The sequence below is a fragment of the Protomyctophum parallelum genome (assembly GCF_964188405.1).
Source record: "Protomyctophum parallelum genome assembly, chromosome: 11".
Taxonomy (NCBI): Eukaryota; Metazoa; Chordata; class Actinopteri; order Myctophiformes; family Myctophidae; genus Protomyctophum; species Protomyctophum parallelum.
Genome location: NC_139707.1, coordinates 26,449,824 through 26,466,831, shown reverse-complemented (window position 1 = coordinate 26,466,831; position 17,008 = coordinate 26,449,824). Strand labels below are relative to the sequence as shown.

Here is a 17,008-nt window from a genome sequence, read left to right as displayed (position 1 = left end):
TGATGGTTGATGATGGTCATGGAAGGGGAACCTTCTGAAACCTTCCTGGGCAAAGATAATTAACTTTAAAATATTAAAAAAACGGTCAAAATGACCTCTAAGACCTTCTAGTGTTGAAGAGGCAATCTTCTGTATCAACATTTAAACCGTATTGTGTTTTTTTATAAGATAGCTCGAACTAGTGCTGGTTGTCTAGGCTAGAACCGCTGCAGTGGGGTTACTATATTGGTCCGATCGACTACCTACCCCAAACCCTCACCCTAACCATAACCGCGAGCACGGGGCAGCACACCTAAACCTAACCCCCAACCCTATCCCGAGTCGGACCAATGCTCCTTCGAACCAATGATATGCTGGACCAAAGTATGCTCCCCTGCAGTGGATCCGAACTTATACCGGGATGTTTAACGGAGCTAATTGGAATGGTGGTCTTGGTAAAGCTTTGCAAGGTATCTGTGTTGTAAAGCCAGACGCCTTGGTTCGTATGTGTTGAGGGGATCTTGGATCTTGTGTCTTGAGTGTGGCATCTTTTTTTTCCAGTTTTCATAGATTTATTAGAAAAATAAAATGTGTACTTTGTACATTAAATAAAATATGATTCAGACTGCACAAACTTAAGCAACCTCTCAAGCAATTTCCAAAATAAAGTAAAACTGCTGTAGAAAAAGAAAATCAAAATATTCAAACTCTTTCACTCTGTGGAAAGTTATCTTTCCAATTTCCCATTTATTTCCTCACATTACCCATTGCCAACGGTTTCCATTGGAAACAATGGAATCTTTGAGCATGTGTCCCATTTTACGTGGTTCAGGATAAACAGTCTCTAGTCCAACAATTTCACCTGATCAACAGGGCCAAGGTCGCCCCAATCCCAGCAAATCCAGCAACTGCCATCAGTGTGTTCCTCACTGTGGATTCTGGGTCCGTTACCCGAAAGAAATCCACAAAACCATCCCATGAATTGTTCTTGATCAGCCATTCCCGTTGGTCATTAAGGAGATATGTGGAGATTTCGTGGCCCACCAATCGTACACACTGGTCCCTGTCCTTCTTCTTCAGGCACTGACACACAACTGCCCCAAATGCCACCAGGCTGGAAATGCGACCCCAGTTTGTGGTACCATCACTGAAGAGGCTCTTTGCTACCGAACTCATGAAACTCATGTCATCTCCTCGTTCATCCAGCTCGAGTTTGTTTATCATACCATTATATAAGTATCTGTGTTTTTCAATGACGTCCTCCACAACTCTTTGCATGGTTGAATGGGCTTCGCTTTGCTTCCTGTGTGGTTGAGATACACTTACGAAGTCCACTAGGAAACTGCTGATAAGATGTCTTGTGTCCTGTTCCAAGACCTCGTCCCCCGTGGAACAACTAGACAGGTCGATCTCACCGTCCAGCTCCGGGGTACATGGTAGAGAGCCCTCGTCGTTGTCGCTGAGGTAATCTTTTGAGTCAAGATGTGACAGAAGATGTGATGTGAATTTCTTAGGCGGCTGTGGCGTCTCGCTGGTGACAACGGTCCCGTGTTGAGTGTCCCTGGTCATCTGAAACGAGGGATTTCCTGCGCCATAGTGCATGGGCCCTTCCACGACTCCGGTAACGACTCCATTTTGAGCAGGGATGAGAAAATGCTCGACGATTGAGGCCCGTTTCGACCACTTCGCCGGAAAATTCATCATGGTTGTCGACAATGAAAGTTTACCTCAAACTAAAAGTGAAACTATAGTACAATATGACTTTGTTGGTAGCTTAGCTTGTGAGAAAGAGGGACAAAACAATCTTAGGCTTAGCTGTATCCCATGGCGGACAAAAACTGCAACGGAAGTCAGTGTGGCATCTTGAGCCTTGTCCTATGTGCTGTATCCTGGGTCTTGCTTGGGTCCTGTAGATTCTGATGGTTTGAGATGATTGGAGATAGCGTGTGCGTGGCTTGGTATCTGAGGTTTAGAAGCTGGGAGCCGCCTTTTATGCTGTGCAAGTCTAGTGTCACGATGATGTCACCACTGTGTATATCCATCTTTGGGGTTTCTACATTAATCTGATGTCAGCACTGGATATCGCTGTTGACTCCATATATAGGTTATCCCCATATATGGAGCTCTAAGTGAAAGCCTTGGTAACAGCCATTATTTGAAAAGTGAGGGGCGCTCTTATCATCATACATCTCATTCCGGCCAATCAGGATTTGTGTCCTCAGCTTCGTCTTCAATGTTTGTGTTGGGACAAAGTTTGTGTTTACATACATACTAAAAGCTGGACATAGGAGGGGCTATCAAATGGTTTCAAAACCCTATATGCTATTTTAATTGATTTTCTGAACGCATTTTAACTGTGTCCTAACGTATGGTACTTATGTCATCCATGTGTATTGACACATCGTATTATGCTTGTTATTGTGCTATTGTATTTTCTGCTTTTTGCTGTGTATTGTTGTGAAGTGCACAGAGACCCCTTGGGGTGATGTTGCACTATAAATAAAAATAAACTCAAACTCAAAAACATCATATCTGTAACAAAACATATTTTAAGTTGCACCAGCCCCTCCTATGTTTTGAGGGTTTATCTAAACACAAACATTGTCCTAACACAAACATTGAATGCCATTGACAATGAATGGCCAGTTTTGAGTGTTTGTCCGACTCCTAACACGAATGCCATTGACAATGAATGGTTAGCTTTGAGTGTTTGTGTAAACACAAACATTAAAGATGAAGGCGAGGACGCAAATTGTGATTGGCCTGAATGAGATGATGTATGATTATAAGAGTGCCCCTCACTTCACACGGGTGTGATTCTTTGAGGGATGCTAGCCCCTCCTATATCCAGCCTTTAGCGACACCGTCTTTAATTGGTTTGGCCTGATCATTTGGACTGCCTTTTGTGGTGTTCTGTCAGTGTCTTGAAGTAAATGATCCCATTTGATTTCTCACGCAGTTACGATTCTTAGCCTTTGGAGGGCAGTAGAGCTCAGCTCTTAGCTGCATGTTCAATCACTTAGAACAACTGAGAATGACCACCATTTCTCTTTTGACACTATTTACAGCTGTTGAAAGAAAACAAGCTGATGCTATTTTCTACATTGTGCTCTCTAAATGTGTCATGACATGTGATACATGAAACCACGTAGAATGAGCTTCCTAAATCACCATCATTATAAGCAAAGCAACCAAAAGGATTTAAGGAAGGAATGGTTGTCTTGGTTTTGCACTTTCAACCGGGCATTCATATTATATATTGTATACATTTTAACAAGCATTCAATAAAGCTACAAAATATTAAAAAATAACAAAAATAGCCCATCGACAAGCTCACAACGCATTGCATTGTGAGCTTGGAGATGGGCGATATATAATAATATAGCTTAAACCTGATGATGGCCATATCAACCGACATGATAACATCAGGAAGTAGATCCATCCATAGCCCTAATGCCCTTTTCTGCCGTTGCAATTAGGCTCTGCCACTCTTTGCTTTTAGCCCTCGCATGAAATGCAGACTAGCCTCTCCTCTGTAGCGGAAATATAAAAAACGTTTTACCTACTCATCAATACAAAGGCGGTTTAAAGCCTACTTTCCTTAGTGGACGCACTCTGACCACCACATGTATACCATTTTTGTCCAGAAAGGGTTTTGTTTTCTTTCTGGCGAAAAAGTGCATTGTATACATGTGGTGGGGGTATCGGAGTGCGTCCACTAAGGAAAGTAGGCTTTCTAATTACACAAACCGCCTTTATATTGGTGATTAGGTCAAACGTTTTTTATATTTATGCTACAGACGAGAGGCTGGTCTGCATTTATGTGAGCGTAGGAAGAGAACAGTTCCATAGCTCTAATGAAGGCATTAGAGCTATGGACCAGATCTACAATGTTGATATGATTGGATGTTGCATTCAATAAGTTGCTCATCCCGAGTGTCACACTTTGCCTAGTGTGGATAGTGTTAGGCCGGAAGGCATAGGTTGCAAAATAGCCAAAAAGCAGGAAAAATACTGAAAATAGCAAGTCTGAGTCCTTATACGAATAATCCAAGTGTTTTATTCACCTTGAACACGCATTACTCCAGGGATCAAAATTAAACAAAAGTATTTACAACAGAACCGGAAAGATTGGCCTGGGTTTTTTCAAACCCCCACAGTCCTACCTTGACTGATCTATCTGGCAGTGGCAGGTCTCCCTATTTATAGGCTAAGCCCCTCCCACTGGACCATACCAAATCTTAATTGAATCCACAATTACACCAGTTCAATACACTATGTCCAGAGACATTACATTTCTTAATACACATTGTGTCACACATTACTCATAATATAAATTATAATATGATTAAAGATAAGTGTCTCTATACATAATCAAGTTGGTGTGTTCCACACACACAAACCCAGTTAGTATGCTCCCTACCCTGGAGCCAATTAGGAATCACTTCACCAGACACCACACAATATACATAAAGTCACAATAACAAATATCACTGAAACGCACACAATAATTCAAACTTTAACCATTCAGTCTCAGTGGCAGGCTGAACTGCCACACCGAGACACACATGATTACATTTTGTTCAAAGGACTCCTTTCCTCGCCGTTAAAGTCTGCTCAAACAGTTCCCACACAAAAAATCAAGACAGTCATTCTCAATATTGTTTAGGATAAGCAGGATACTTTATTTATCAATAAAACTTTGCTCCTGTGACATAGAGGATCCACATTGTCGTCTTACATAAATAAACCATGTGTACAGCATCTGTTATACCATATACCATTGATATATTTACAAACAGTCAGACAAACAATAATCATATTATATGATCATAAAAATTTGGTAGAAACTGAGAGATACTATATCTTTCTACTGTATGTGCTACTGTATGTGTGTGTATGTCTGTATGTGCCTGTGTGTGTGAAGGTCTATTGCGTATGCAACTGCTGAAGCTATGAGGCTTTATTATTTTGGCCATGCAAAGCCTAACGACAGATCGATGGGTAATATTGCTGTAATTTACATATAACTCAACGAAATTAGCGACTTGCTTCATGTCCATTCTGGAGCCATAATAAGTCAATCATTCAATCAATCATTTATTCATCCATCCATCCATCCATCCATTCATCCATTCATTCATTCATTCATTCATTCATTCATTCATTCATTCATTCATTCATTCATTCATTCATTCATTCATTCATCCATCCATCCATACAATTACAATTAAAATATGAGCACATTGTTGCCCAATGCCCACAGAGGTGAACAATAATGTGGTCCAGTTGGTCTTGCTGCTGGGAGTTGTTTTCACTGTTTCTACAGTATGTGACGCCGGAGTCTAATGAGAGTCAAATGGCTACGATTTTGTTCGTTTAACTCTGAGAGTAAAGTAACACTGAGGATGTTACTGTGTGGTATGGTGACATCTGAGTCAAGATGTGGCAGCCTGGGGCTCAGAGCAATGCACAGTGTTTGGGGGTAATGCATTTCTTTGTACGTACATGATGTATTACTGAGTAATGAAATAATACAACACATTGCTTTTACAAATTGGGTACAATTATTACAGTTTGCCTATACTATGACAAGTAATGCATTACTTAGTTATATATAATATATATACAATTATAATTATTTATTTACTGACAAAGACTTATCTGCCATTCACTGTTGGGGTCATTTTAGCATCTATTCTGGCTTTTGTGTGCATATCACATGATGTCTAAATATTGAACCAAGCAAGTTTAAAAATTAGAGTAGAGTAGTTAAAAATATATATTTTTTTTGAAATACCCCGTTAACCAGCAATGAAAAAGAATGGTTTGCTGTGCAACTTCTCCAATTTAAAGCACATAATACTCCCCAATGTGTTCTGTGCTTGCAGAGCCTGCTCTCTGCCCAGGGAAATCTCTGCTAGCCAATGATACACAGTGTCATTTGACCTACTGTCCAGTGGTTCTCAAACTATTTAATTTCAAGGACCTACGTTTTGGTATGCTATTAGGCCACAGATCCCCATAACTAAGAGTTATAGGACCACTTTTCAACAATGTAATTGGTCCTCACTAATGTTCATGATAAAATAGCACAGTTTCTCATAGGAGGGCTGTGGGCAGTAGAGAAACCCCTTCCACCAGTGACATCATCGTTAGGCAGATTTATTTATTTTTAAAACAAGATTTCTTTCAAAAATATCTTGATTTTTATTATCGTGAGAATGGTGGCTTCCATTATGAAATTGCAATTTTTCAGGAATAGAAAGCCTTCAGTTTCTATTTGCTTGGATTCCCCATCGATGATGTCACTGGTGGACGGGTTTCTGAACTCCCCACAGCCATCTTATAAGACTTATTGAGGACCAATTATACAAAGATATGTTGAAAAGTGGTGAAGTGGTCCCTTAAAGAATATTAAGTGTCCATTTGGTTCCTAACGATCAATCGTTTAGCTGGGGACTACCTGGGACACCTGGGGGTCCCCGGATCCCACTTTGAGAACCACTGCTGTAGGCTCGCAGAGACCTTCTTGCACTGATAGAACAGGATGATAAGATTCAGGATTCAGGTTTAAATGGCCAAAGTTGCACTTAATAAAGGAGGCCATGCTTTTACAGTAGCAATGATTCTTTGTGTTGTGCTAGTTCTGTGCTTTGTGTGGTGTTTTGTTTTTTGTGCATGTGTAAACTACATTTGCTTGAACTGTAATGGTCTTCTTTTCTTCCTTTTTTAGACTTAAACGATTGTCTTCTATGCTTCAAAGAGGGAACCTTACAAATCAATGTGCTGTTGGTGAGTTGAAACAGTTTGAGAAGATTCACAAATTAATTTCATAGCTAATTAATATTTACCGTAAAACTAAAGGTAAGACTAATGAACTCTCACTTTTACACATTTACAGTGTCAAGCTATAGTCATAATGATAATACTGTAGAGTGGATGTAGTCATTTTCTAAACCGCCAGTCATGACCTAGCTTCAGCCAGGTACTGTACTGTAAGCAGTTAATGAATTTATTCTGTAGGTAAAATAAAATGTTAAAGAAAAGAACAGGAAAGAAAAGAAGAAAAAATGTCTTGATTTACTACGGTATGTGGTTGTTGGCTAGGTTCTAGTATTTCCATGCGCTTGACAAAGAATGGGGTCATGACCCAGTTAGTGTGACATCATCATCATACCCGGACGTTATGCAGGAACGCCTACTGTCAAAAAACGACTTTCTGGCCTTGACAGCCCATACATCCAAACAGAGAAGTCCTATTTGATTGCATGAAATAACTTTAAACAACATTAAATTCACTTTGCCCCTCAATTTGCCACTCGATCTGCCATTCACTTAATGCATGCGCATACCCTCTTTTTGTTGATAATTGCCTTCCATATATTGCTTGAATACTTCTGGAGCCCAATCAGCATGAAAACACACAATGCATATCAATTAAAAGACTGGATCTTTGTCACACTGGTCATAATGGAACCCTGACCCCCTCCATCCCACACAAATCACCTCCTGAAACAATAGCAATAACCTCTGTGCGTTGTGAGAAAATATAATGAAACGCTTTAACATGTCATTGAACTATCCATTTTCTATGTTTTGGACAGCACTGTGAAATAAATGCCTACATCCACTCTCAAGATATGTACAACTTACAATGCAAAGACTTACAGTGAGACTTTTCTTTTCATTTCACCTAACAGTTGTCTATAGTAATTAATCTGTAAAACATGTATAAGCTATAGAGTAATGTTTTTTTAATCTAACACTGACCATCCAGTACTTTAATTGAACTAAAATTCTAGACTTCAAAAGGCCTAATATAGACTGTTGCTACCTACAGTATGTGTCTGTTGCTACTACTCTACCCAAACAGCATAATAAACATTATGTACACTTTATGTGGATGGTATTTACATGACTTTCGGTGCACCTATGAAACATAAATAATGGCTTGACACAGAGGCAAAGCCATTGATGAATGGTCTCATTGAGCTGTGAATGTGATGATATGTTATGGCATAATACGACTGACTAACTTGTCTTTGCCATTGTGCTTAATGTATGCTCTTATATTTTCCCAACTTTCAGTTTGTGCAGTGTCAAGTCAAATATGCAAAAGAAAGTTGTTGGAAAACATCACAATATTCCCGTTGAGTGCACAACAATGGAACAAATAAACACAATTAAATGAATTGCACATGAATGAGAACTTTCTCAATGTTTACGAGAAATACTCTTCTACACGATGCAGTGTGGTTTCATCGAAACATTTACAGCCCATGAAACAGAATCATGACGTGAATATATTAGTAAGGCTATTCTTTTAAACATATTGTACCTGGACATTTTTCAGATTTAATTGCCGTTCAACGATTGATTGGTATTGCCTGACCCACTATCTGCTATTTATTGTTTAAGCAGGTGCTCAAAGGACCTGAATAGATTCCAATAAGTAATTGACAGTGGTCTGACTGTAAACAAAAACACACAAAACAAAACAATTACAATATGGCACTGATAAACTGACATAAAGTCAGATAAGTCAAACACATAGAATCCACGTTTTACCATTATCCATCACACTCATTCAGTAAGAAACTACAGGTAAGGTTGCTGGGACCATGTCATTAACCTGTGCTTAGTTAGGCACATTGCACACAATTATGCAATTCCATATAAACAAGTCAAATTACTTCCTCTGTGTGTGTTTAGGTATTTATCTCCTGAAAAGGAAATTATCTTCTACACAGTCAAATCCAGTAGTATTCATTTCGATTCACCAACGAAATTTACGTTGGAAATCTAGGTACGCTCAAAATATGAGCATAAATTGCTTGATTAATCTGGGTTTTAGTTAACACTGAGGGTTTTACTCTGTATAGTGTGTGTCTCTCTCTAAGGTCTCATGCAGTCAAGGTCTCTTCACCATGTGCACTGCAAGCTGTGTTGTGCTGACTCAGGAGAACTATATGTTATTTCCCCCTTCTCTATCTTTTCTCTCTCTCTCTCTCTCTCTCTCTCGGCTGGACCTCGCATAGAGCAGTATACTAGAATGGAAGCTGTACATATGGATAAATGAACACTGAGGAGTTTACTGTGCACCCCCCTCCCACACACACACATTTTGGCAAATATCTGTACCTTTTTTTAAGGAGGATGTAAGGTACTGTGGAGCTTGGTGCAGATGCATTAATAGTCTTGAGGTGTCTCTCCCATGGCAGCATGCAGTGTCGGCGCTGTGTCTTTGGCTGAAACAAACACAAAGCTCCTAGTGGTGGAATGGGGGTCAACGCCACTATGCTCACTCTGTGAACATCTTGTCCTCTGTGCCCGTCACTACAGTATGTCCGTTTTGCATCTTTTCCCAGTGCCATCACATGTGTGGTGGTGTGATGGACTGACGAGGCGTGTTCCAGGGACAGTTGAGAAGGGTGGACGAAGAACCGTCAATAAGCTTGACTGTGATGTTTTGTGGCTTTTGAAGTACGTACAAGACAACGAGATGCAGTCTTTCGTTTTGATATTTTCCGTGAAAGTCTCTCACGTGCTTGTGTGTGTGTGTATGTGTGTGTATGTATGTGTGTGTGGATGTGCTTGTGAATTCATAATGCCTAGATGGATTTGAAATGTGTACATACTGTACAGTATGTAAGACAAGAACAGGTAGGGCAGGGTACAGGGTGTGTGTGTGTGTGTGTGTGTGTGTGTGTGTGTGTGTGTGTGTGTGTGTGTGTGTGTGTGTGTGTGTGTGTGTGTGTGTGTGTGTGTGTGTGTGTGTGTGTGTGTGTGTGTGTGTGTGTGTGTGTGTGTGTGTGTGTCTTGTTCCAAGGTGTCTCACTCAAAGCGTTCGTAGTTCTGGGTTTGTCTCACACGGGGAACCATGTCCATCAGAAGTCTGGAGGGACAGAAACCAAAAGCTCAAGAAAAAGAAATGGTGAGATAAACGAGGGGTGCAACAGTTAATTGAACTAATCAATTTAACCAATTATTAAAAATCTATAATAAATTTTCATTCAATAATAAATAGAAAAAACAATCTACCAGTATTTAAATTGGTTTTATTGTTTACAAATGTTTAAAATAATAGCTAGTGGATAGTGCTTAAATGGTTAATCAGACTAATCAATTTAGTCAATTATTTAAAGAAATTACATTGCCCGACAGATTCTCCTCGCTAACCGAGACAAAATACACAGGCAAAGCTCAACGAGGTGGCACTTTGGTGCGACAGCGAGGGAGAGGAATCAATCTACAAACTTTTGTTTTCGTTTGTGTGTTACATGCGACCAGGCAATGTTTGGCCATAGAGCAGGTACACCTGTACCTGATCTAGCTTATTGCTGAGACCATTCATATTTCTGGAAGATGCTTCTAAACTTGTATTATATTGCTAGTCAAATACTGTTTCATCTTAAAATAACTAATGACTGAAAATAGCCAATCTACAAGCTCACAACACTTGTTGTGAGCTTGTAGATCTGCTATTTTCGGTGCGCAGCATGCTTTCACAGAAGACGCGCTGTGCGCTGTGTCAAGATTTCAGCCTCCAGGAAGAAACCCTAAATACAAAGGGAAGACGTCATTGCACATAACAACCACCAGGGGTCTAATGAAGTACTGTCAGGCATAAACACATCACGACACTCTTAAATGTTATATTATTAGTAAAATCTTACGTGTTTTGCCAATTATTTAGGGCCCCCTCAGCCTCACGACCCACCATGGGAATCACTGCCCTATACACTAGGTGTATGTGTATGTCTTACTTGATACCGTAGCCCAGGATGATGAGTCCAATGAGAACTCCGAAGGTTCCGTCCAGGTACCAGATATTTGGATGGTGCTTAAACACCTCAGCACTGATGAGGATGGAGAACCCCATAGTACCGCCAACCATGGAGTTAAACGCTACAACACAGCAAAATGTACACATTTAGTGTGTGTGTGTGTGTGTGTGTGTGTGTGTGTGTGTGTGTGTGTGTGTGTGTGTGTGTGTGTGTGTGTGTGTGTGTGTGTGTGTGTGTGTGTGTGTGTGTGTGTGTGTGTGTGTGTGTGTGTGTGAGAGAATGCGCATCAATGGGCCTGTGAATTGACACGTCTGTGCACAAGCGTGTGCATGAGTATCTGCATGCCTCTGTGTGTACACACACCTAAATTCAAAGGGCTTTATTGGCATGAGAAAACGTGCCAATAGGCCTATGGTCACTTTATGTTTTATAAAGCTTTATTTTTTATCTCGTGTTATGAAAGCGCGCAATAAGAAGGTCTTTGCCTACAGTCAGTGAACAGTCCTGAGGGAAATCAATCCAACGAAGAAGAGCTAGCTCAACTTTATTGGATTGGGGTGTGTGTGTGCGTCTGTTCGTGCGTGCGTGCGTCTGTTCATCAATGCGTACATGTGTGCGTCTGTTCATCAATGCGTACATGTGTGCGTCTGTTCATCAATGCGTACATGTGTGCGTCTGTTCATCAATGCTTACATGTGTCTGTGATAAACAGTACAGTGTGTAAAGTGCATGTGCCTGTACCTATGCTGTGCGGATACAAGCGCACACACTGTGTCACACGTGCTTCAGACAATCATGTTGGGAACGGGAGGTGTGTGTGTGTGTGTGTGTGTCTTACCATCAGTAATGAGTGCCCGGCTGGTCAGCACTCTGCCCAGCATAAACTTTACAATGGCCAGCACAATACATATGACGCCACTCACTATGGACACACTGAAAAGAAAATCATCCTAGAGAGAGACAGACAGACAGCAACAGAGTCAGAGATAGAGGAGAGGAAAAAGTGAAGTTATGCAGTGGGTTAGCCTCTGCACGTAGGCTTTTATTTTCATTCGCATTTGGCTCAAAAAGAAAAGCGTGGGGAAACCCATTGGGAAATGTTGCATAGGAAGCCCACTTCCTTGTATTTCGCTATAGCCAATCACTCCAAATTTGGTGACATTTTATACAGGGGAGGGTAGAACCAATTGGATCCACCGCCTGTTTTCGACCGGCACTCGCCCCTCTAGACCAGAAAACACCCCGGCTGGGCCAACACCAACACTGGGTAATAAGGCAATAGGCCACAAGAGGCTGTGGATTTTAGAATAGCAAAGATGGAAGTTACTGAACGGTACACACCACACATCTCAGAGGGAAATATTGTTATTTTTCCGTTTGCACGAAGAAATGCTAGACAATACACTGTACATATAGCTGAAGAACGAAAGAAAGAAGGAAGGAAAGGGGAGGGAGGGGGAGAGAGAAAGAAAGAAAGGACATCCCAAGGTCAGATCGAGACCTATTAGTGATGGGAAGGTCATAGGTCACATACTGTACAGCAGAAAGCCCATCCATCCCCAGTCCACCTCACTATTGGTTTTAATTGGCCTGAGCCGAGACAGGGCAGAGGTAGTAGCATAGAAAGGAGTGGTGGGGAAAGAGCATTCTGTACCTTCCAGACAAAGGCACAATATAAAGCTGAAATCTGAAACAAATTCCAGTTTTTGACCAGTCTATATCTGAGGAAAACACAGTTGAACATATCTTGAAATGTCCCTAAAGAATCATGGACACATCCGTGGACAGGGTGACAGGGTCACAGTCATCTCTGTGAACATTATTGTTATCATCCTCATTGGATGTATACAGATACACATCCGGCGGCATATCTGTACATCTTAGATTCAGGAACCGTATCAAGGCTATTATCGGTATTGAAAATTATTGAGTGGTGCAACCACTCCTACATCCAGCAATGTCCATGTACCTGTGTGTGTACCTGTATGTATGTATCCCTGAGCACGAGTGGTGTGCGCATGCGTGAAACCAACAATGGCCAGCAATGTCCGTGCGTGTGTGTACAATGCGCATGCGGTATTGCACGTGTGTGTGTGTAGTCGCACGTGTGTGTGTGTAGTGTTTTATTAACGGTTCCCCAAACGGTTCTCATCAGTCGTCATTTAGCTCCGCTGTGTCTGTGCAATGTGCATGCATGCAAGCAGAGCCTGAGGTGACGTCACCCCACCTAAAGGAGTGTGTGGGGTCGGGGAGGATACGCCCACTGTTCTGTGCATTCAGCGAACCGGAACCGTTAAGAGGGATCCGGGAAGGCGGGAAGGAGGGATCCGCGGGTGGCCCGCCGGAACCGGGCCAGCGCCCTGGGCTCGTTCCTGTGGGTCTGGAAGTTCCGGGGACCCCCTGGGGACCCACACACGGAGTTGCACCACTCACTTCACACGGGTGTGATTTTTGAATAATACCCAGCCTACCCTCCCTGACCTGAGACAGAGTGACAGAAAGAGAGAGAGAACATGCAGTGTCACTGCATGTTCTCTCACACGTGCGTGCGTGCGTGCGTCCGTCTCTTTGAGTGCTTCCATGCGATTGGTTTTGTTGCTTTTGTGATGCGCTTGTGTGTGTCTGTGCGTAGATGCGCATCAATGGGCCTGTGAATTGACACGTCTGTGCCTGTGCACAAGTGTCTGCATGTGTGTGTGTGTGTGTGTGTGTGTGTGTGTGTGTGTGTGTGTGTGTGTGTGTGTGTGTGTGTGTGTGTGTGTGTGTGTGTGTGTGTGTGTGTGTGTGTGTGTGTGTGTTCATGCATAATGCCTGGTCCCCCACCCACGCAGCGGCTGGGTAAGCCAATCTCAACCGTTGGCTTTTTAATCAGGCACTAGGCACAGACAGCTTGCCATGAGAGAGCAGCAGTGCTCCCAGGGACGTGACGCCAATCAGAATCCAACATCGTTCTTCCCCCTGCTTTTACTCTGCGCCTGTCTGTCTGTCTCACTTCTTACAGGAGACAAGACAGGTTAGCAGTGGTGGAAAAAGTACTGCTTTTCTTTTTTTACTTGGGTAAAAGTATCAATACTGCAATATTGAAATACTAATAAAAGTCCAGAATGCTGAATGTACTCCAGCGAAAGTACAAAAGTATTGGCATCAAAAAGTACCAAAAAGTACTCATTATGCAAAATGTTTTCAAATGCTTGTAGAGCTTTTAGTGCTAAGTATATATAGGGTTGAAGTGGTTAATATATATTGTTATATATTTTGTAATAATAATCAAAATCTACAAAGTAGTTAATAACTAAGTTTTCAAATACGTAGTGGAGTAGAAGTAGGCCTACGCTAAAAGTATTGGAAATTGGAAATACTCAAGTACAAATAGCTCAAAATTGTACTTAAGTACTGTACTGTAGGTTACTTAGTTAGTGTGTTACCCATTTATCACAATCAATCAATGAATTAGAGAAACTCAAGACAATTGGGGATAATCATGTTATTCACCACACAGTGACATATTTGATAATTTAACTAGAAATAACTGCACTACTGCTGGTACTGTACTTAGTCTGTGTTTTGCAAACCAGTTAATTCGAAAGGCAAATCTCCTCAAAAACAAAGGTCTCAACATATATGAATATGAAAAGCTAGGTAGAAACCAGAGATTTGACTGATAGTTGGGTAATGAAATGAGCTTTACATTCAACCCTGCTCCAACTTTTTTTTCCTCTAGGGGAACACACACACACACACACACACACACACACACACACACACACACACACACACACACACACACACACACACACACACAGGTCACTTGACACGTACTGTATATGATGAATCACCTGTGACTGCTGTTTGATGAAGACCTCTGTGAACTATTATTCTGTCTCTGGAGACAAGCCCAGAACGCAAAATGGGGGGAGTGAGAGGGGGGAGGGGGGGGATGGGTGGTGTGTGAAGTGTACAATTCATGATAGAGAGACAGAAAAGGCATTAGGGGGGATGGGAACAGCAAAATTATAGAATGAAATGAAGACAAAGAGAGTGTGTCCGACATAGCAGACAAGCAGGTGAGTGAGTTAACGAGAGAAACTGAGAACAGACAGGTGTGTGTGTGTGTGTGTGTGTGTGTGTGTGTGTGTGTGTGTGTGTGTGTGTGTGTGCGCATGCATGCTTGCATGCTTGCATGCGTAAACCGAGCTTAAGTGGAACACTGGAGAAGCTGAATGATGCAAATCCAGAATTATAGATGGGAAAAGAAAGAATAGTAGAGCAATTGAGAGTCAAAACGGTATTTGAGTACAGACGCATACAGTACTGTAGTGTAGAAGCCGATGTGAAAAAAAAAAAAAGATGTACGTAGTGCTATCTTACGGACAGACATAAACCATGGAAGAATATGGACACTTAAATTTAAAGAAGCAAGAGGAAAGAACAGGAGATGGAAGACAGGAGGAAGCAGAGTTTGTGACGGCTGGAGAGTTGTCCCGTTATGTTAATCACAACTGGCAGGGTTGGGCTCAGGGGAGTTCCATGGCACCAGAGAGGACCTATTATGTCTCTCCCTCTGACTAGCGATCTGATTCTCTGCATTCCTATATTCTCTCTCTGTCTCTCTTTCTCTGGTGGTGGTGCATGTGTGCAGTATTTTGTTGGTTGCATGCACCTGCTTCGAAATTTTGAATGTTATCAGCCTATAATCAAGAATATGTCCGTGATCAGGACCTTGGAATAGAGCCAATAGTGATAATCACACATACTGGGAAACACGGAAGTGAAACTATTGACACGTTAGGGAGCGCTTGCTTTTTGTGACCATGACCATGACAGATGCACGGGGTCTCTGGTGACCTTGAGCGATGTGAGGCACCACCGAGCGAGTCGCATTGCCGACTCCAGAGCGTTGCGACGGCCACCAGAGACGACTCAGCGCCGTTCGAGTTGTGTACCGACACAGAATAGTATATTAGAAATATTATTCCCCCTTTCCATGCCCCCAACATGTCAGCATTAACCTGACTCCGCCAGATGGTGGCAGGCGGAGTCAGGTTATGTCTGCACCGCACTGCCATGCGGGCAGTCCAAGTGAACACAGCCGAGCGCCATTTCTGAAAACAACGTTGGTATGGACAATATGGCCATATTGGCCATATTCCAACGTCCTGATAACTGTTGATAACGTGTATGTAATGTAAGGGATAATGTATGGCAGGGTGATTAAGCACCGACGTCAAGCAGAGGTGCTTAATTACCCTGAAGCTGATTTATATATCAACAATGACCACTCAGCCATACATTATCCCACTTATTTAGCTACTTAATAAATTGACCCAAAACACACCAAACGAGGTATTTCCTTGCTTACAGTAATACAAGTATTCCATAAGTGTCACGCTGGCCGGCGTCTGCCCAGCTGCAGCACAGTCGGAAAACAAGGAAGTGAGTTGATCAAATATAATCCATTTTTGTGTACTGTATCGTATTATGTAGTCTCGCTCAAATGTTTTCAAAAACATTTTTCAGAGCAATGTTTAGCTTTAAATGACATTGTGTGTGTGTTTACATGGCTGTCATGTTGGAAACAGCAGTAAAGAAGCAGGGCAAAGCAGGTGCTCTGAGGGTTTGATTAGGCATCGGTCTGTTATAGAGTGGAGCGGTCATTATCCACAAATAACACACCACTGAATTCAGCGTTTGACCAATCAGAATCAAGCATTCAACCAAGCCGTGTAATAAGCAGTGATAACATATGGAATGTCTGCTTCTTTGCCTAAACAATAATACAGAACTGATAAGAACCACAGCAAACCGGGGCAACTGCACCTTCCTAAAGTACAACCCTGAACGTTGAACTGTGAACGGATGCCGCCCCCACATGCACACACAGCTTGAGATGACAGTTGTAGATTAGCCTTCAAGTTAACCATTTACTACTTGTTTATTTCACACATTAGGCCTACAGACTCTAAAGATGTACTCTTTATTTAGACATCGCCCTATTCATTTGAGTGTATACTTTATGTATCTGTTGTGGTTGCTACCATACGTATTCTGTGTCCATACCTTCTGTGTCTGTAGATTTATACAGAACAGTGAGGTGGAATGATGTGGAAACATTTCTGCCTTGAACAGTCTATGTAAAAGGTACTGTTTAATAAGACCACCAGAGAGGCGCGCTTGTGTGTGTGCGCGTGTGCGTGTGCGTGTTGTGAAAGCTCTTGACGTTTCTGTAAGTAGAGCAGAAA

The 17,008-nt window shown here is 41.8% G+C and overlaps 1 protein-coding gene across 1 annotated transcript in view; it reads right to left on the bottom strand.

Moving 5' to 3' along the window:
• Positions 1 to 9,816: 9,816 nt before the first annotated feature.
• Positions 9,817 to 17,008, bottom strand: part of tmem163a (transmembrane protein 163a) — a gene marked incomplete at both ends in the record, with an annotated part of 70,600 nt that continues 63,408 nt past the window's right edge. Inside the window, 3 exons of the mRNA XM_083776579.1 lie at positions 9,817 to 9,877; positions 10,749 to 10,890; positions 11,608 to 11,719. Of these exons, the coding sequence (XP_083632705.1) occupies positions 9,817 to 9,877; positions 10,749 to 10,890; positions 11,608 to 11,719 (315 nt within the window). The remainder of the gene's footprint in view (positions 9,878 to 10,748; positions 10,891 to 11,607; positions 11,720 to 17,008) is intronic.